This window comes from Colletotrichum gloeosporioides (assembly GCF_011800055.1).
Source record: "Colletotrichum gloeosporioides strain Lc1 chromosome Unknown consensus_51, whole genome shotgun sequence".
In the NCBI taxonomy this organism is placed as follows: domain Eukaryota; kingdom Fungi; phylum Ascomycota; class Sordariomycetes; order Glomerellales; family Glomerellaceae; genus Colletotrichum; species Colletotrichum gloeosporioides.
In genome coordinates, this window is record NW_025544696.1 from 358,421 (window position 1) to 373,793 (window position 15,373).

The window sequence follows — 15,373 nt, forward strand, 5'->3', positions numbered from 1 at the left end:
CTCTTTCAGACAAGCATCTGCGGCAACACAGTGGCGCTGAAGCGTCCTGGGCCCCCGGCTGCCTTACCTCACTGCCCGTCTTAGGTCATCTTTCAACACACTCTACGACACTCCTTTCAAGACTGCTCGCAGACACACGTGGTGGTTTACGGCGTGTAGAACCAGCCACTCATCTGCACGCACGCATTGCTCACTCACTCGCTCTTCATAAAACGCGCTTTTCAACGGCAAACCGAGCGCGCAACGAGAGCGTAGAGGGAGAGTGAAAGCAAGAAAAGCCTTGGACGAACTCGAGAGCGCGCGAACAGCTGGTTCCGGCATTAGCATCGGCACTGACTGACATTGGCATTCGCACTGGCTCTAGCATTGGCCATTGGCATTGGTCCTGGGCTCTCTCTGGAGTGGCACTAGCACGGTAACGACTCACGTTCCCTTTCCTGGTCCTTCGGTGAATTTGGGGCGGTCCAAATCCAGATCCAGCTCCAGAAGCAGACTGGTGCTGTCATCTGCTGTTTCTGCTACAGCTCCTGCTGCGCTGCTCTGCTTGCTGTTTCTGTCGGCTTCTGCACGCAGCTTCTCCTCGACCCAGATTTCCGCCTATTCGTCGTCGGATCATTCCATCGATCCTTCCCTTCCCACACTGCCTTGCCTCGCCTTGCCTTGCCTTGCCTTGTCGTAAAGGTCGGACCACCAAGAGCAGGAAGAGAGAGAAGACGGACGGTGAGAGAAAGACATTCTTTACAAGCCGGCGCGCTCAACAGCGAAACTCTCTCTTACTCATCCCTGTGGCAAACCTTACCCGCCAACCAACCTGGTCGCCTACCACCTAACCCAGACCTCATACCTTGCCTGGCTGACCTTACCTACCTTGCCTTGTCTGTTGCTGAACCTCGTCCTGGGCAGTTCCGTTTGTACCTTAGCTGCGACAGCCACCGTCGTACCGCTCTTCGCAGCCCAGCACTCCAACCACTCCAACCACTGTTCAACAGCACCTCCTGCGCTCTCTCTCACGCACGTCTAAAGAGCAGACCGACGACCCCGATCGATACCTGCCAGACAGACCGACCTTTGCTGTGTGTCTCGACCCCGCCGAATCCGAACCTGCATCGTCGAATCCGCCTCCTGCCCGCATTTATCCTTCCATCTTCCCCGAGTTGAATTTGCCATTTCTTTTTCAATTATGCTACAGACGCATGGGGGACCTCACGACAATGGTACGTGTTGCAGCCTCGCAAGTCCGCATCCAGGCCCAAAGCTGGACCAGGAATATCTCCGACCTGACCAAGACTTCCACCTGTTGCAGGCACCGACACACACCATGAAGAGCCACGCGGAAGGAGCAGAGTGCCGACGACACAGCTGCAACTCCCAAAGAACCGAAGTACCGGAAATCTCGCCGTCGTAAACGATCAAACGGGCCGCGGCCGAATGCGCTTTTCCTTCGATTCCAGCTCTGTCGCCGAGGGCGAACCGATGCCTCCAAGGTGGGTTCATTCGTACTTGGGAATATCCGGTCTGTCTTTTTTGATGTGGTAGAGGGGCGAAGCGCGCGATCATCACGATGAACCACTGGTCGTGTTGGGCCGCCACAGGACCGAGTACACTTGTGGCCCTTGCGAGCCTCTGACGCGCGAACCCTCGCGAGGGCGCATCTAGGCCTGGGAGATCTCAAATGAGCGAGTCCAAGTGGCTCGTTCAATGCGATTTCCACCGATTCATGCGCCGGCTGAAAGAGCTGGCAATATCCAAATTTGCAGAAAATCCAAAGGCAGTCGGCCTGACGGACGTCACGGGTGCTAGTGTACCACTCGAGCTGTCACGGTGGCGGTTACACGATCACATGGCATCCCACAACCAGGCAAGGCATCGTGTCGCTGACAAGCCCTGCATAGCCACAGGTCCTCCATTGTAACAGACCACGACCATGGACTTGGTCTGTCCGGATTGCGTCGAATTCGACAACAGCCCTCTTCGCGAGCCCCGACTATACCGTCATCGTCGAACCCCGCCTCTAGAAGCTCATCCATCGGTCTATCGAGATCAACCTCTATGACAACCCTGATGGCAAACGCTCCAGGCATGTCCTTCAGCTCGCACCCGTCGTCGCCGAACTTTTCCGAAGATCTCTCTCGCTTCCCCTCCGAATCGTTACACTCGTTCTCTTTCGCCCACCAATCAGAAGAATATATCCATAACCGCCAAAATGTTCTGAAGAGATCTATAGAATTTATGAAGGACAGAATGGGGTGGTCCGTCTCGTCTTCAGATGTTGCACTGGCGAGTGCTCAGGCGCGAGCAGCGGGCGATGTAGAAACACAAAACATGCTCGATCTGCTGGCAAGGGCACAACTCGTCGGTGCAGGCAACCTGCCTACCAACGATCAAGCCCTCATCGGGCCTCTCACCGGGCCTGCCCAGGTTTCCGGAGAGAACTTGTTCGAAGCAAACTTCATCCCGCGAACCTCGAGCCCAGAGCCTTTCCACTCACCCTGCGAATCCCCAACCACGACACAACCAAAGCCGTTTTTCCCAGCAAGGGAGGAGTCACCGCAGAAGAAGCAAGAAGAGAAGTCGAAACAAACGTCAGGCGATGCAGAATCCGAGAGCTCAAGCAGGACCCCGACGAACGAGAGCGGTACAACAACAAAGACGTCTCCACCACCATCTCGTAGGCTGAGCCTGAAGCGCACGCTGACTGACACCCTCCCGGTCTCGGTTCACCAGCAGTTGATAGAGACGATGGCGCAACCATACCTGGCGGCCCACGAAGCACTCGCGTCCCCGACGACAGCCCACCCCCTTTCTGCAGGCCATATGCCAAGCGCCTTAGGTCCGGCTGTGCATGGGCATTCGACAAGATGGGTTCCTGCAGCACAAGCAATTTTCACGACAGAATCCAAGCCTCCATGGACAATCATTGCCGCCAACGATTTAGCTTGCCTGGTTTTCGGAGTCACAAAGGCTGAAGTCAGGAAAATGGGTATTCTGGAAGTCGTCCAAGAAGAGAGAAGAGCTTGGCTGGAGAAGAAATTGCTGCAAATGGAGCCCGAAGAGAGTCTAAATCACGAGGCTGAAGATGTTCCAGTACCTTCTCCTCCACCGGCATCATCAACATCACTACTGGGTGGCCGCGGCGGCATAACGGCCCAGTTGCTGAGCAAACCCAATTCTAGATCGCAACCCCCGAAAACCGTTCAACGCAAGGCACAAACCGTTCACAGCGGAGATCCTAATCCGCCAAAACTCAGAGGAAGCTCACGGCATCAGAGCAGTAGATCCAGAGGTGTTTTGCTGTGTGGTGACGTGGTTCCAATCCAAAAGCGAAACGGTGCGACGGGCTCCGCAAGTTTGTGGGTAAAGGAGAAGCGGGTTGGCTTGATCTGGGTCCTCGAGGAAATCCATGAAGACGTGGCCAATATCGAGCTCGACGACGAAGGTATCGTTCAGAAGATTTCGGGTGCTACGGCACCGATATGGGGCTATGAGTCCCTCAGGCCTGGGGTGGACGTCGGCAAGCTGATTCCGCGCATTCCCCGCCAAGGCATTGACCCTCGCACTGGTGAGGTTGACTTTGCCCAGATTGCGAGGCGCAAGTTTTTCACATGTCCAAACCCGGCCAAAGTCAACATTCCTTGCACGGTTGAGCAGGTACGCGGCAAGACTGAGCTGAGAGTCTCAAGCTTCCCGCACATTGCAGGGATCATCGTCGTTGACCCAGAGAACCTCAAAATTCAAAGCTCGAATTCCGTATTTTGCGGAGCTCTGTTTGGGTTCGAAAAGCCCGACGGCATGCCCATTGACTCGCTCATACCGAATTTTCAAAAGATACTCCATATTCTAACGGAGGAAGATGGCGTTGAGCTCCAAGATGGGATTGTTGTACCTGAGCACAGCTTCCGACGGGCATCGGCCATTTTGGGTCTGCGGGAAAACCGCCCAGATGCTGCCGCGACGTTTTTGCGCCCGGATGGGTTGCCAGGGAAACACAGGGACGGTTCTGAACTGAAGATCGACGTCCAAATGAGAGTCGTCAGAAGTGCAAAGCAATCCACGGTGATCCAGGAGACTGTGATTGAGGATGAGGATGAAGATAAGGGCGGAGATCAGCAAGACGACACATTCGCCATTACTCATTCGGAGGTCGTGTTCGCCCTTTGGATTACCTACTCCAGGCACATGCACGCCAGCAGATCAACTCTCGGCGTGACGTCGGCATCAGCCTCTGGAACGACAACTCCCTTACATCAGCCGTCGCCCGGACAGACGCCCGCACACACGCCACTCGAGATTAGTTCGGATTCCGACGAGCCCAAGTCGAAGGAACCATCAACTGCTTCCGCCATCACCAAGCAGCTCAAGGAAGTCGCAATGACAGCGGCCGCGAAGCTGACTGGTGCACATCGATCCACGGAAAAGAAGCAGCAAGAGAAGCCGTCCGTCCCGCAAGTCGTTGAGCCCTCTCACAAGAAGACAATCGATGATTTCCAGATCATCGAAGACATGGGACAGGGTGCATATGGTCAAGTCAAGCTGGCGAAGTACAAGACGACACAAAAGAAGGTAGTTTTGAAATACGTCACCAAGCGTCGCATTCTCGTGGATACGTGGACGAGAGATCGCAAGCTGGGCACAGTGCCTTTGGAAATTCACGTTCTGGACTACCTGCGAAGGCCCGATCTCAAACATCCGAACATTGTCGACATGGAGGACTTCTTCGAGGACGATGTGAACTATTACATCGAGATGGCTCCGCACGGTCTGCCAGGAATGGATCTCTTCGATTACATTGAGCTTCGCAGCAACATGGAAGAGGCCGAGTGCCGCAGCATGTTCGTCCAGGTCGCAAAGGCTATTGGCCATCTTCACACGAAGGCGCTGGTAGTACACAGAGATATCAAGGACGAAAATGTCATTTTGGACGGCGAGGGAAACATCAAGCTGATTGACTTTGGGAGTGCGGCGTATATCAAGAACGGGCCCTTTGACGTGTTCGTGGGCACGATTGGTAAGAGCAATCAGACTCATCTCTTGTTAAGGATACTAATAGAAATGCAGATTACGCTGCGCCGGAAGTCCTCGCAGGCAAGCCATACGGCGGCAAGGAGCAAGATGTGTGGGCACTGGGAATCCTGCTGTACACGATCATCTACAAGGAGAACCCGTTTTACAGCATCGACGAAATCATGGATCGCGACCTCCGCGTGCCGTGGACTATGAGCGACGAGAGCATAGACCTGGTGCGGTGCATGCTAAACCGGGATGTGCAGGCGCGATACGACATCAACCAAGTGCTCGCCCATCCCTGGTGCCAGGAAGTTGACGCCGAGTAACTGATTCGATGGTTTACGGTTGACGATGGAATGAGGAGTGGGGGTGAATGGTACAGGCCTGTGGAGGGCATGAAACAATTTGGTTGGTCAAGATACCCAAGAGCAATCTTGAACAGCACGGCCGGGTTCACCAGACCGGCCGGTTGTGCTTAGAGAGAGCCAGTTGACGCAAGCAAGAGACTTTTTTCTTTTCTTTTCCTTCGTTTGAATGTGATGACTTTTGGATGGAAGAGGAGGAAATGGATGTATGGCATGATGGCCGGCGGAGGAAAACGACGAGACTCGGAGAGACGGACAACCGGGTTGCACTTTGTACTGGGTTTGCATGGAGCTAGGTGGCATTTCAGCGAAGACAAGAAACTTGATAGAAAGAATCACAACTTTGGCAAACGGGATGGTGGGCGGCCCGGCGTAGCTTGTAAGGAATATAAAATATGAAATATTTTTTTTTTGAAAACTTCGTTCTGGTCGTGTTGATGATGCTCGTTGTGGACATGGGTCTGAAGGATTGTGGGCCTTCGGCTTCGAAGCCGAGTCCGGGGTCGCATGAGCCCCGCTCCGGTCCCGGGAAGGGTTCCGGCCCTCTGAATGCAGTCTTGAGATGAAAGGAATTTTGGTCCGAACAAAGACGCCTCTGGCCTATGTACCCTTTTTGCACTGTGGTTCTGCGTCACGGGTCACGCCCATGGTATAAAGACGTCAAAGCAGCAGGGTGGAATCAAACACCGCGCGGTGCGAAAATGGGGAGATGGGGGAGATTGGCGACCAATGTTTGTGCCCTTTCCTATGAAGTTTCAGGTGCTGGGTGGTACTCCAAGCCGGACATGATAGGGAGGAGATAAGAGCAGGGGTCTGGATTGTTTGAGGTTCATAAATAGTTGCTTATGGGTTGGTTGTACGTCTTTGAATATGGTGGAGATACGGATGATGGAGGGGAGGGGCTTGATTTTGACTGGCACTCCTGCCTTGGGCGAGGCTGTGTCCTAAGGCACTCTTCAGTGTGAACATCAAGGCGTTAAGCACTGTTATGCTGGGAACATACCAGAATCATTGGCTGCTTGAAGAGATCGACAGTCTATCCTACAAGAAGCTTTTTTAAATTGATGCCTCTGGCGGGGATGCTGATGTCAGGTAATCTGGTTCGTGAGCAGCCATGAGAGGAAGCCTTAAGCATTCGAAAAATCATTTGAATACGCATATTTGGAACCTCTCTTCTCTTGACCACAATGAACTGGGTCGAATGAATGTAGAAACATATTTTCACATAAACATGCGGATGTGTGCTGTGCGCGAGTGTGTTGAATAGTTGCCTTCGTGGAAAGGAACCTCGCTAGCTCACAAAAATGTGCAGTTAGCAGATTATTTGCGCAAAATACTCCGGAGATTATGATAGAGGTGATGAGAGGCAGGCAGTGAGACGTTGTGATATGCTAGTGCAAGACTCTGATGGTCTTACATCGTGGGCTGTAAGGAACAAAGCGTCGCCTGTCGCCCACTCCAAGGACCAGTGCTTCATTTCAAGCCATCTTCTCTCTTTTGCAAATTGTTTTCTATCTTCTCCAGGAAGAAAAATTAAATACTTTAAAACTTGCAGCATGATACATGTAGTAGTGGTCCGCGCCCGCGAATGTGGTGGTGCGGGTGGCAGTCTCGTACTATAGCTATGCGCTCCACGGTTCTTATCATTGTGTTTATCGTCCAGGGTAGATAAATACTTTGACCTGTCACAGTGCAACCTGACGGCAAGAAAATGAGCATTTGGCTAGGATGGGAGCTTATCCAGGCTGCACTTGTGGAAGAGAAGAGCATTGTTGAGCTGACCATCCAGTCATGGATGCTGGTGAGCCACCGCGAATCCTGGCCTCTGCTTATACTTGAGCGATGACTCCAAAAGAGACGGAGATATGTGTGAGCAGGAAACGATGGACGCGATGTCATGATGGAGTTCTTGGCGTTGGGGAGATGTGAACTGCTTTCTAGGGGTCAACAGCATATGGTATGCCAGGTATTGGAAGCAACGAATCTCCAGAGTAGTTCTATTGTGTGCAAACTCAATCTCATTAGCTCTGAGAAGAGTATTCATGGAGTTCCAAGGCAATATTGGTTGCCTCTGAACATGGCTGAGAGGGGGCATGCTCAGCCGGTGACATGGTGGCGCCTGACCAACGATGCATTCCCACGAGCCATGGGTTTCTCATGCGCACAACGCATTCAAACCAGTTCGTTATATAATAGATTGAACTTTGTGATAGAACGGGCTTCATAGGCACATCATGAGTCTGTGTTTGAGCCTGGAATGGATCGAAGTCGGTTTAAAAGCCGATGAGTTTAGCAACATCGAAATGCCACAGGTCCAATGCAGAACGCCCATTTCTAAGAGCCTTCCGAGCCATCCACAGTGATAGATTGCGAAATCGAAGTATTTTTGTAGCGAATACTGTGAGAGAAAGCAGGGCGAAGAGCGAAGCGTAGGTTAGGATGAGATGCCCGGTCTTGAATGAAACTGAGAGCATCATCTCGCATCCCAGGTAGGCGACAACGTTCCGTTTACTAAAAATGCAGGACTGGCTCAATGATATCAACATCACCTGTTATTTCAGCAACTTGATCCAATTGGACGCTTCTATATGTGTATGCTCGGTTGTACGCGGGAAGGGCCAAGACAGCCCTTTAAGCCGGTTCTTGGATGCAACATACCAGCCCGAGATCTCCTTGCTTCGTACTCGCATCGTCGATCTCGGCGTCCTTTGTCCTTTTCGCTGTGTCCCAACCAAACTGTGATACCCTCGTCCTCTCGATCTGGAAAACGGTGGAGACCAGAACTGCATTGAGACCTTTATTTCATCGCTGCCACGTTGCAGCAGCAGTCGCAAGTTGTCCGAATCCGTTTGCCTTCGCCAGAGACTTGGCATGCGGTGCGTACAAATAGGCCGCAGAACACCGTAAGTTTGCCTGATCCCTCATCGAACTCGGACTGCGTGTTCGTCAAGGTCTCCAAAAGACGGAACCACACTCTTTCAAATCATACAGGCCCCAAAATCCGTCAGTCGTTTCTAACATATCCCTCCCTCTACCACCATGCGGCTCCTCCTCCACCCAGCAATCCTCCTCCTCCTCGCCGCCCTCACAACCCTCACCTCCGCCTCCTCCGCCAAATGCTCCCGCTGGAAAGACGGCATCCCCATCACCAAAAACTTCGTCATCCCCATGTACCGCCGCTACTCCATCGAGGTCAGTGGCATGGACGAGGGCGAGGACGTGCCCGCGCTCTGCGGCACGCTGTGGAAGGAGCTGAAGCAGTTCAAGGGCAGCTGCGTCGTCTCCGTCGATAAGCCGACGTGCGAGGCCAACGGCCCCACGGCGCTCCAGTGGTCTTTCAGCGTGGGGCTGGGGTGTAATAAGGGGATGGTGCACGCGGCGTGGTGGGATTCTACGAAGAATCGGCTGGGGAAGATTGAGTGTGAGAACAATTGAGAGGATGGGAGGATGGGGTGGTTGTCGCTACGAGCTGAGAGGGGTTGGATTCTAATATATGCATTGGCCTGCGAACTCCCTAATGTTTCGAATCGAAGGACTTCATTTGAGGTCTAGATTGCCGCCAGATGTAATTTAGGATTGGCTGACTAGCTGATGAGGTCAATTCACTCATCACCTACCGCTGCTGCCACTTCGTTTCTCCCACTGGCCAAAGGACGTGCATATTCGATAAATAACCAACTCCTGTACTGGGCCGTAAGTATCTCGTACTTGTATCTCTATATACTGCAAGGTACGCCCAATGATGCGGTCTCAGGCGCCAGCTGGTTGGGGACAATTCCTCCAGTCCTCGATGAAAACCGATGCTAAGAGAAGGCCGCATGTTTGATAAGACGACCCCAAGATTGGCAATCTGGAGCAATCAGTCATGCATGTCATGATACAGTCTATTGACGGACGTAACATTTGTTTTGAGTGTTCGAGCAAGATCTAGCAACTTTTTGATGGGAATATACAGGTTCCCTTTTTGTTTCCGCGGACCATCCTCAGCATAGTCCCCCCATATCCCAAATTTTCCAAAGGCAGTTCAATCTAATGGGAGATCAAGCCCCCCGTAGGACGCAACAGCTTACACGCTGAGCTGCGCGGTCCCAGACTTGTTGATGTAGTCAGCGTAGGGGGCAAGGGCCTTCTGGATGGGACCACCCGGGCCCACGTAACGCTCGACGATGGTTCCGGAGCGTCCGGTGTACAGGGCCGGGTCCAGAATGTTGTCCAGCTCTGCGTGGACAGGCGCAAAGTACGGGGTCGCCCGGATACGCTCGATCAGGTCGTTGGCACCTCCCTCCTTCTTGACGACGTCGCTGGCCTGGTGGGACAGCACACGGATCTCCTCGTGTGCGTCCTGGCGCGAGCCGCCCTTAGCCACCAGCTTCATGATAATGTTCTCTAACGATGGACGTTAGCGCTCGCCCAGATCCTGGGTGACCCGATGGACAGGAAAAGTGGCCGTAATATGGAAGCTGCTTTGGTACAATCAGGGCCATTGAACGATATACGTTTGGGTCGGCCGGGTTGAGGTTGATCCTTCATTGGCGTTTGAAGTGCCGTCATTCCCGATAATGTGTTGTTTCGAGAGCGGTTTCCAGCGGAAAGCAATTTGAACCGAACCAAACTTATACCTTTTGATGGCCCTGATTCTACTAGTTTTAGCAGGACCTTTATGTTTCTTAAGGCGGCTTGTCAGAGGCGTTCAGAATCGAGTGAGGCCCCCGCATATCCTACTCATATAGCGAGCTCTAAGTGCACACTGACGTATCGCGAGATCATGCTAAATATAAGAGGTGACGGCCTCAAAAGACTGTGTGGCTATTTTTCCTGTCCAAAAGGTGATGGGGTGAGGAAAAGACTTACCGGTGGCCATGAACGGAAGCTCGTCCATCACGCGGGCGTGGATACGCTTAGGGTAGACAACCTTTGATTCTGTGAATAATTTGTCCAGATGGGAGAAAGTGAAGACTTACCAAGCCAGAGGTCACGTTGTCCAGTCCCAAAAGGATGGCGTCGGCAAGGAGGAACATCTGGATTTGTTAGTTCCAGGAGTTTCAAAGCTGAGTGAGTGATCAAACCTCCGGGATATCAATTCGCCTGATGGCAGAGTCATCGAGGGTACGTTCGAACCACTACGCCGTGTGTTAGAGATATGTAGTCCAGCGATGCTTCGATTCTTACCTGATCCGCGAAAGTATCCGCGAAGTTTACGGGCAATGAACGAAGTTTCCTTCCCAAGGAGCAAATGCGCTCGCTCTGAAATCCGTTAGTATCTATTGATGTGATGTAGAAGGGGGCGCAGGAGGGAGGTTTAGGCTCAGTATTGTCGCCTGACGATTCCAGGAAAATGAAATAAACTACGCACTCTCATGGGGTTTCTCTTGTCTATGTCCAAGTCAGCTTCAGTTCGGATACCAAGGGTCTTTTGAGACAATGAAAGAATATGTTTTTTTCTTTCTTTTTTTGTTGTAACGGGTTGGGCCGGGGACGAGGTGTGAGACTTACAAGCCATGGCGCTTGATCCGATCTGGTCCTTCTCGAAAGGCCTAGTCGAACGGTGAGAAATCTGTCCAATAGGATCACTTCATCTTGATAACTCACTCCTCGATCTCCTTCTGTGTAGCGAGGTGACGCAGGTCGTTGGTGATGTGCATCGCGGTGGCACCGAGGCCAGCAATGGCGTTGGACACATCCAAGTCGACCTTGCGGCTGTAAGTCTGGACTGAGATGTCGTAGACACCTGTTTCGAAGCCAGCCAACTCGCACAGGCGCTCATTCAGCTTGTCGATCTTCTCTCCGTCGCCGTGGTAGACCTCCATGAAGGAAGCCTGAGTGCCGGTGGTACCCATCGCACCACGGAAACGCAGTTCCTTGCGCTGAGTCTCAATGTTCTTCAAGTCCCTGGCCTGGAATTCTGTCAGCACCGTGCAATTAACTTTGGTAAGGCACTAACCAGGTCCTGAATCCACTGAGTAGCGCGACGGCCAACGGTGACTAAGAGATGATGGTAAGCCTTTTGGTTTTTAGCAACGCTGACGATTTACATGCGCCCCCAAATAGTGATTGAGCGGCATCTGAAAATAGCCTGTCTTGAAGCGTGCAAGGGGAGGAAGTGAACGCACTCAGCTGGGCGGGCTGGTAGTGGGTATAGCCCAGGGTGGGGAGACTGCGAATTATCAGAGAAAGTCCCCAGTGGTGAGAGATATGGATGTATTCTCACTCCTTGTGCTCAACAGCAAACTTAGAAAGGTTGTCGATCACCTTGGCCAGCTTGGGCAGCAGCAAGTCCATGGCATCTCTCATCAGAATCAACTCGGCATTGTCAGTGACATAGCCTAGTTCATCTAGTTAGCCATTTTTTCAAGAGAGCTATGTGAGAGAATGTTTACATGAAGTTGCTCCGTAATGGATGATGGGGGCAGCCGCAGGAGCGACTTGCCCAAATGCGTGGACGTCTAAGTCGTGTCAGTAATGTGGTCATGAGACTGGGAGAAAAGTCAGCCGATGAACTCACGGGCCATCTACGGATTGTCAGTAACTCTCGGATGATTTGGCATTCGGATAACATACAACATCGTGGCGGCGTCTCTTCTCCTCAACGGCGGCGACCTGGAAGTCCTCGTCCGTGACAGTCAGATGCTCTTCCATCTGCTTCAATGCCTCGTCTGTGATGCCCTCAACGCCAGTCTCCTTCTCAGCTTGGGCAAGGAAAAGCTGGAATACCTCGTCAGCAGAAGTCGCCGTAACTTGAGACAATTCCGCTACGCACCCACAACTTGCGCCAGGTGGAGTGTCTGGATCTCGCTCCGAAGAGCGTTTTCATTTCGGGGCTGGCATATCTGCCGTCGAGCGGAGTTGCGTACGTATCGTAGCCCATCTTTTTTGTAGTTTGTGGAGGCTGAGCTTGAGAGCTGGAAGATGAGTTTGTGAAAAGGCGAAGTTGAAGACTTGAGTCAACCCGAAGTTTTCCGTTAAGAAAAAAAGCTGTCTGAGTTACCAGTGAAGTGACCCCGCCATCTGCCACACTGACCCCGCGGTGCTGTTTTGGGCAGGCGGTCAGAAAACCCCAAGTGCCCCGGCAGCCCACTTCAGCAAGCCGACCGGTGACCCCTGCCGGTCGGGTCCTCTTACCTCATCTTGGGAAGCACGAATCAAGGTACATCGGCTTGGCCCAAGCTTCAGCCAACTCTTGTTTAGTTCCTCTCCAGCCACCATCGACCAACTAACTACATCCCCCTTCATCATCAGTCGAAGCCTGTCGTTGTAGCTCTTTGAGTGCTGAAGTTTGATCTGGGATGTGCGTCCCATCGCTTCTTATCTCTTGTAGTCAACAGAACTCCTGGTTCAGGGGGTAATCAGTGCACGATGAGAGCCCTCGATGAGACCCAGTGAGTGCGCGTCGCATCATCACAACAGCCCTGACATCATCCTCACCGACTAATCCAATATACAGGACCCGATGGGCCGAGACTTTGAAGTACGCAGGCATTCTGCCTGATTTACAGCGCGCAGTAAAATACAATGGCTCATCGAGTCCGTGTATCTCGGGTTGCAGGTCTGTTTGCTGGAAGGTCAGTGTGGACTAAGTGCAGCCCGTCGTCTCATGCCATTGCGAGCTGACCAGCGCACACACCCAGGCTTTCCTGCTTTTTCAGACTGCAGAAGTTGCAGAGTGGGCACAACACATTTCCGAATCCCGTAATTACTACTCTCGGCAGCGCGATCATTTCTTGAAGTTCATAAAGCATCCCGAAGAGCTTGCCAAAGTGGCTGTTGATCCTCTGACCGATGATCCGAAGGTCAGCATCCTGCCGTGATTATTATCACATGCCGACATGCTCACCTCCTCTCCCAGTCCCCTTGGAACACCGTCCGGCAGGACGAGATTATTCGAGCAGAAATCGCGCAGGACGTTCGCCGCCTCCCAGACGAGCCATTTTATCACGAAGAACGAATCCAAACGATGATCATTGATGCGCTATTCGTGTACTGCAAATTGCATCCGAACAGCGGTGGCTATCGTCAGGGAATGCATGAGCTTTTTGCGCCCATTGCCTATGTCGTCAACCAAGATACGCTGGACCGCGAAAGCGTCTCTTCGAGTGGTGTCACGGCAGATGAGACAATGCTCACAGTGCTTGATTCGTCCTACATTGAGCATGACACCTTTGCGATGTTCTCAAAGATCATGGAGAAAGCGAAGGCGTTTTACGAAGTTAAGGATTCCATTTCTAGAGCAGCACTGGCATCCGCTTCCAAGGATCGGGCAGAAACCTCGGCCATCGTCGAGAAGAGCAAGTACATCCACGAGGTTTGCTTGGCAAAGGTCGATCCTGAGCTGGCAAACCATCTCAAAGATATTGAAATCCTGCCACAGATCTTTCTTATGTAAGTGCTTCAGGCTAGAACTTTTTGTCATTCCTGCTAATACAGGTCTCAGTCGTTGGATCCGCCTTCTGTTTGGGCGCGAATTCCCATTTGATCAGTGTCTCGTACTCTGGGATACCATGTTTGCCGTCGACCCGTCGCTCAACTTGATTGATCTGATTTGCGTTGCTATGCTAATTAGGATCCGCTGGAGTTGTGAGTCTTTTCACATCTGCACTGATTTCTCAATTAACACCTCCCAGTGCTCGAAGCAGACTATTCTGTCTGTTTACAGTTGCTCTTGAAATACCCAGCCCCTGAAGCTCCCCATGGCCCACACACATTCGTGGACGATGCAGTGTATCTCAGAACGCATCTTAATATGTCAGGTGGCGCGTCACTTATCTTGAAATACACGGGGAAGATGCCGAGCTCAACACCGACGCCATCGGCTGGTAGCTCGCGGCCATCGACGCCGATGGGTCAGGCATTCTCCTCGTTCAGGCACCGCAACAAGGGAGCGCACTCCCCAATACCGTCCCCAGGCAGGTTCATCCAACAGCAAGGCGGCGTGGAGGCTTTGTTTCAAGGTGCCGCCAAAAACATGCTCGAAAGGAGCGAGAAGCTGGGCATTAACCAGGCCGTTCGGGATGCCATGGGCGAAATCAAAAGAAACATGCAAGGCCTCAACGACGTGCGCTACTCGCCTCGTGTGGCGAGGCAGCTGCTCAATGACGAGACCGCGGCCCAGGCAGTGGCCGCATTGGAGAGAAGAAATAGACTATTGGCCAATATGCTAGACGAGACGGTTTCTAGTCTGAGATCTCTGGCTACATCTGATCTGGATAACAAGGTTAAGACTCTAGAGCTTGTCGAAGTCGCTGCCGCGAAGGTCCAGTTCGTAAAGGTGTACTTGGAGGATTCCACTATCGAGGTCCCGGATCTGGAGAGCATCGCAAGCCCGACATCCGAGGATAACAAAGAAGAGGTCCCGATGGACATCGGACCAGACGATAGCGCCGTTCTCGGTGGGATGCCCGCCCCTGAAAACGTCGCAAATGGCATTTCAACTTTGTCGCTTCAAGAAGACGGGAAGCCGAAATCTTCGGATCCGCAACCGATTCTGCCTGATGCAATGGAGATCACCGAAGACAGCCTTCCTACCCAGCCATCGGAGGCGCCATCAGTGTCGGTGTCAAGTCCGGCATCTGGAACTCCCTCACCGAAGGTCCAGCGGCCTCAACCGCCGATCCCAACACGGTCAACTCTCGCACAGTCTTCGTTCTCTTGGATGCTCGAGCCGGACCAGTCGGCGCACTCAGCAACGCCGCCGCAGCTACCAAAGGCTACTTCAGGAGGCAACCACCGCAAGCGACCTTCTGGGAATATCAGCAGAGAGCGCAACGCATTTCTCTTTGGCGAGGTCGTGGCCGAGTCAGAAGACCAGAGCAAACCGGTCAAGTCGGACGATATTTTTGGACTACAGCCGATGGGCAAGTCGAAGTCCCCTTTTGCATGAAATACACATTGCAGGTTTAGAGTCACATAACGATTACGAAGTCAATATGGAAAGCTGTAGCGGCATGGTTATGATGAGGTTACGACGCGTTGCATTATTCCTTAGAAGGCTTGAAGTCTACACAGCATAA

At 52.5% G+C, this 15,373-nt stretch overlaps 4 protein-coding genes across 4 annotated transcripts; 3 read left to right on the top strand and 1 right to left on the bottom strand.

Annotated features, from left to right (window-relative positions):
- Window positions 1-1,180: 1,180 nt before the first annotated feature.
- GCG54_00007907 (Serine/threonine-protein kinase PSK1) lies at window positions 1,181-5,330 on the top strand (the record flags this gene model as incomplete). The annotated part of the gene is made up of 4 exons (XM_045407882.1): window positions 1,181-1,214; window positions 1,304-1,484; window positions 1,899-5,005; window positions 5,056-5,330. 4 exons carry the CDS (start codon window positions 1,181-1,183, stop codon window positions 5,328-5,330), a joined length of 3,597 nt encoding a protein of 1,198 aa, XP_045263271.1.
- A 3,078-nt stretch (window positions 5,331-8,408) lies between these two features.
- Window positions 8,409-8,804, top strand: GCG54_00007908 (uncharacterized protein; the record flags this gene model as incomplete). The annotated part of the gene is made up of 1 exon (XM_045407883.1): window positions 8,409-8,804. One exon carries the CDS (start codon window positions 8,409-8,411, stop codon window positions 8,802-8,804), a length of 396 nt encoding a protein of 131 aa, XP_045263272.1.
- A 631-nt stretch (window positions 8,805-9,435) lies between these two features.
- On the bottom strand, window positions 9,436-12,234 carry GCG54_00007909 (Adenylosuccinate lyase; the record flags this gene model as incomplete). Its single annotated transcript, XM_045407884.1, has 15 exons — window positions 9,436-9,755; window positions 10,221-10,281; window positions 10,331-10,387; window positions 10,436-10,489; window positions 10,539-10,613; window positions 10,723-10,742; window positions 10,863-10,903; window positions 10,959-11,263; window positions 11,311-11,351; window positions 11,402-11,523; window positions 11,578-11,692; window positions 11,747-11,812; window positions 11,872-11,878; window positions 11,928-12,071; window positions 12,127-12,234. 15 exons carry the CDS (start codon window positions 12,232-12,234, stop codon window positions 9,436-9,438), a joined length of 1,536 nt encoding a protein of 511 aa, XP_045263273.1.
- Window positions 12,235-12,722: 488 nt separating this feature from the next.
- GCG54_00007910 (TBC1 domain family member 5) lies at window positions 12,723-15,243 on the top strand (the record flags this gene model as incomplete). Its single annotated transcript, XM_045407885.1, has 6 exons — window positions 12,723-12,745; window positions 12,811-12,868; window positions 13,076-13,156; window positions 13,213-13,745; window positions 13,798-13,940; window positions 13,988-15,243. 6 exons carry the CDS (start codon window positions 12,723-12,725, stop codon window positions 15,241-15,243), a joined length of 2,094 nt encoding a protein of 697 aa, XP_045263274.1.
- Between the last annotated feature and the right edge of the window lie 130 nt (window positions 15,244-15,373).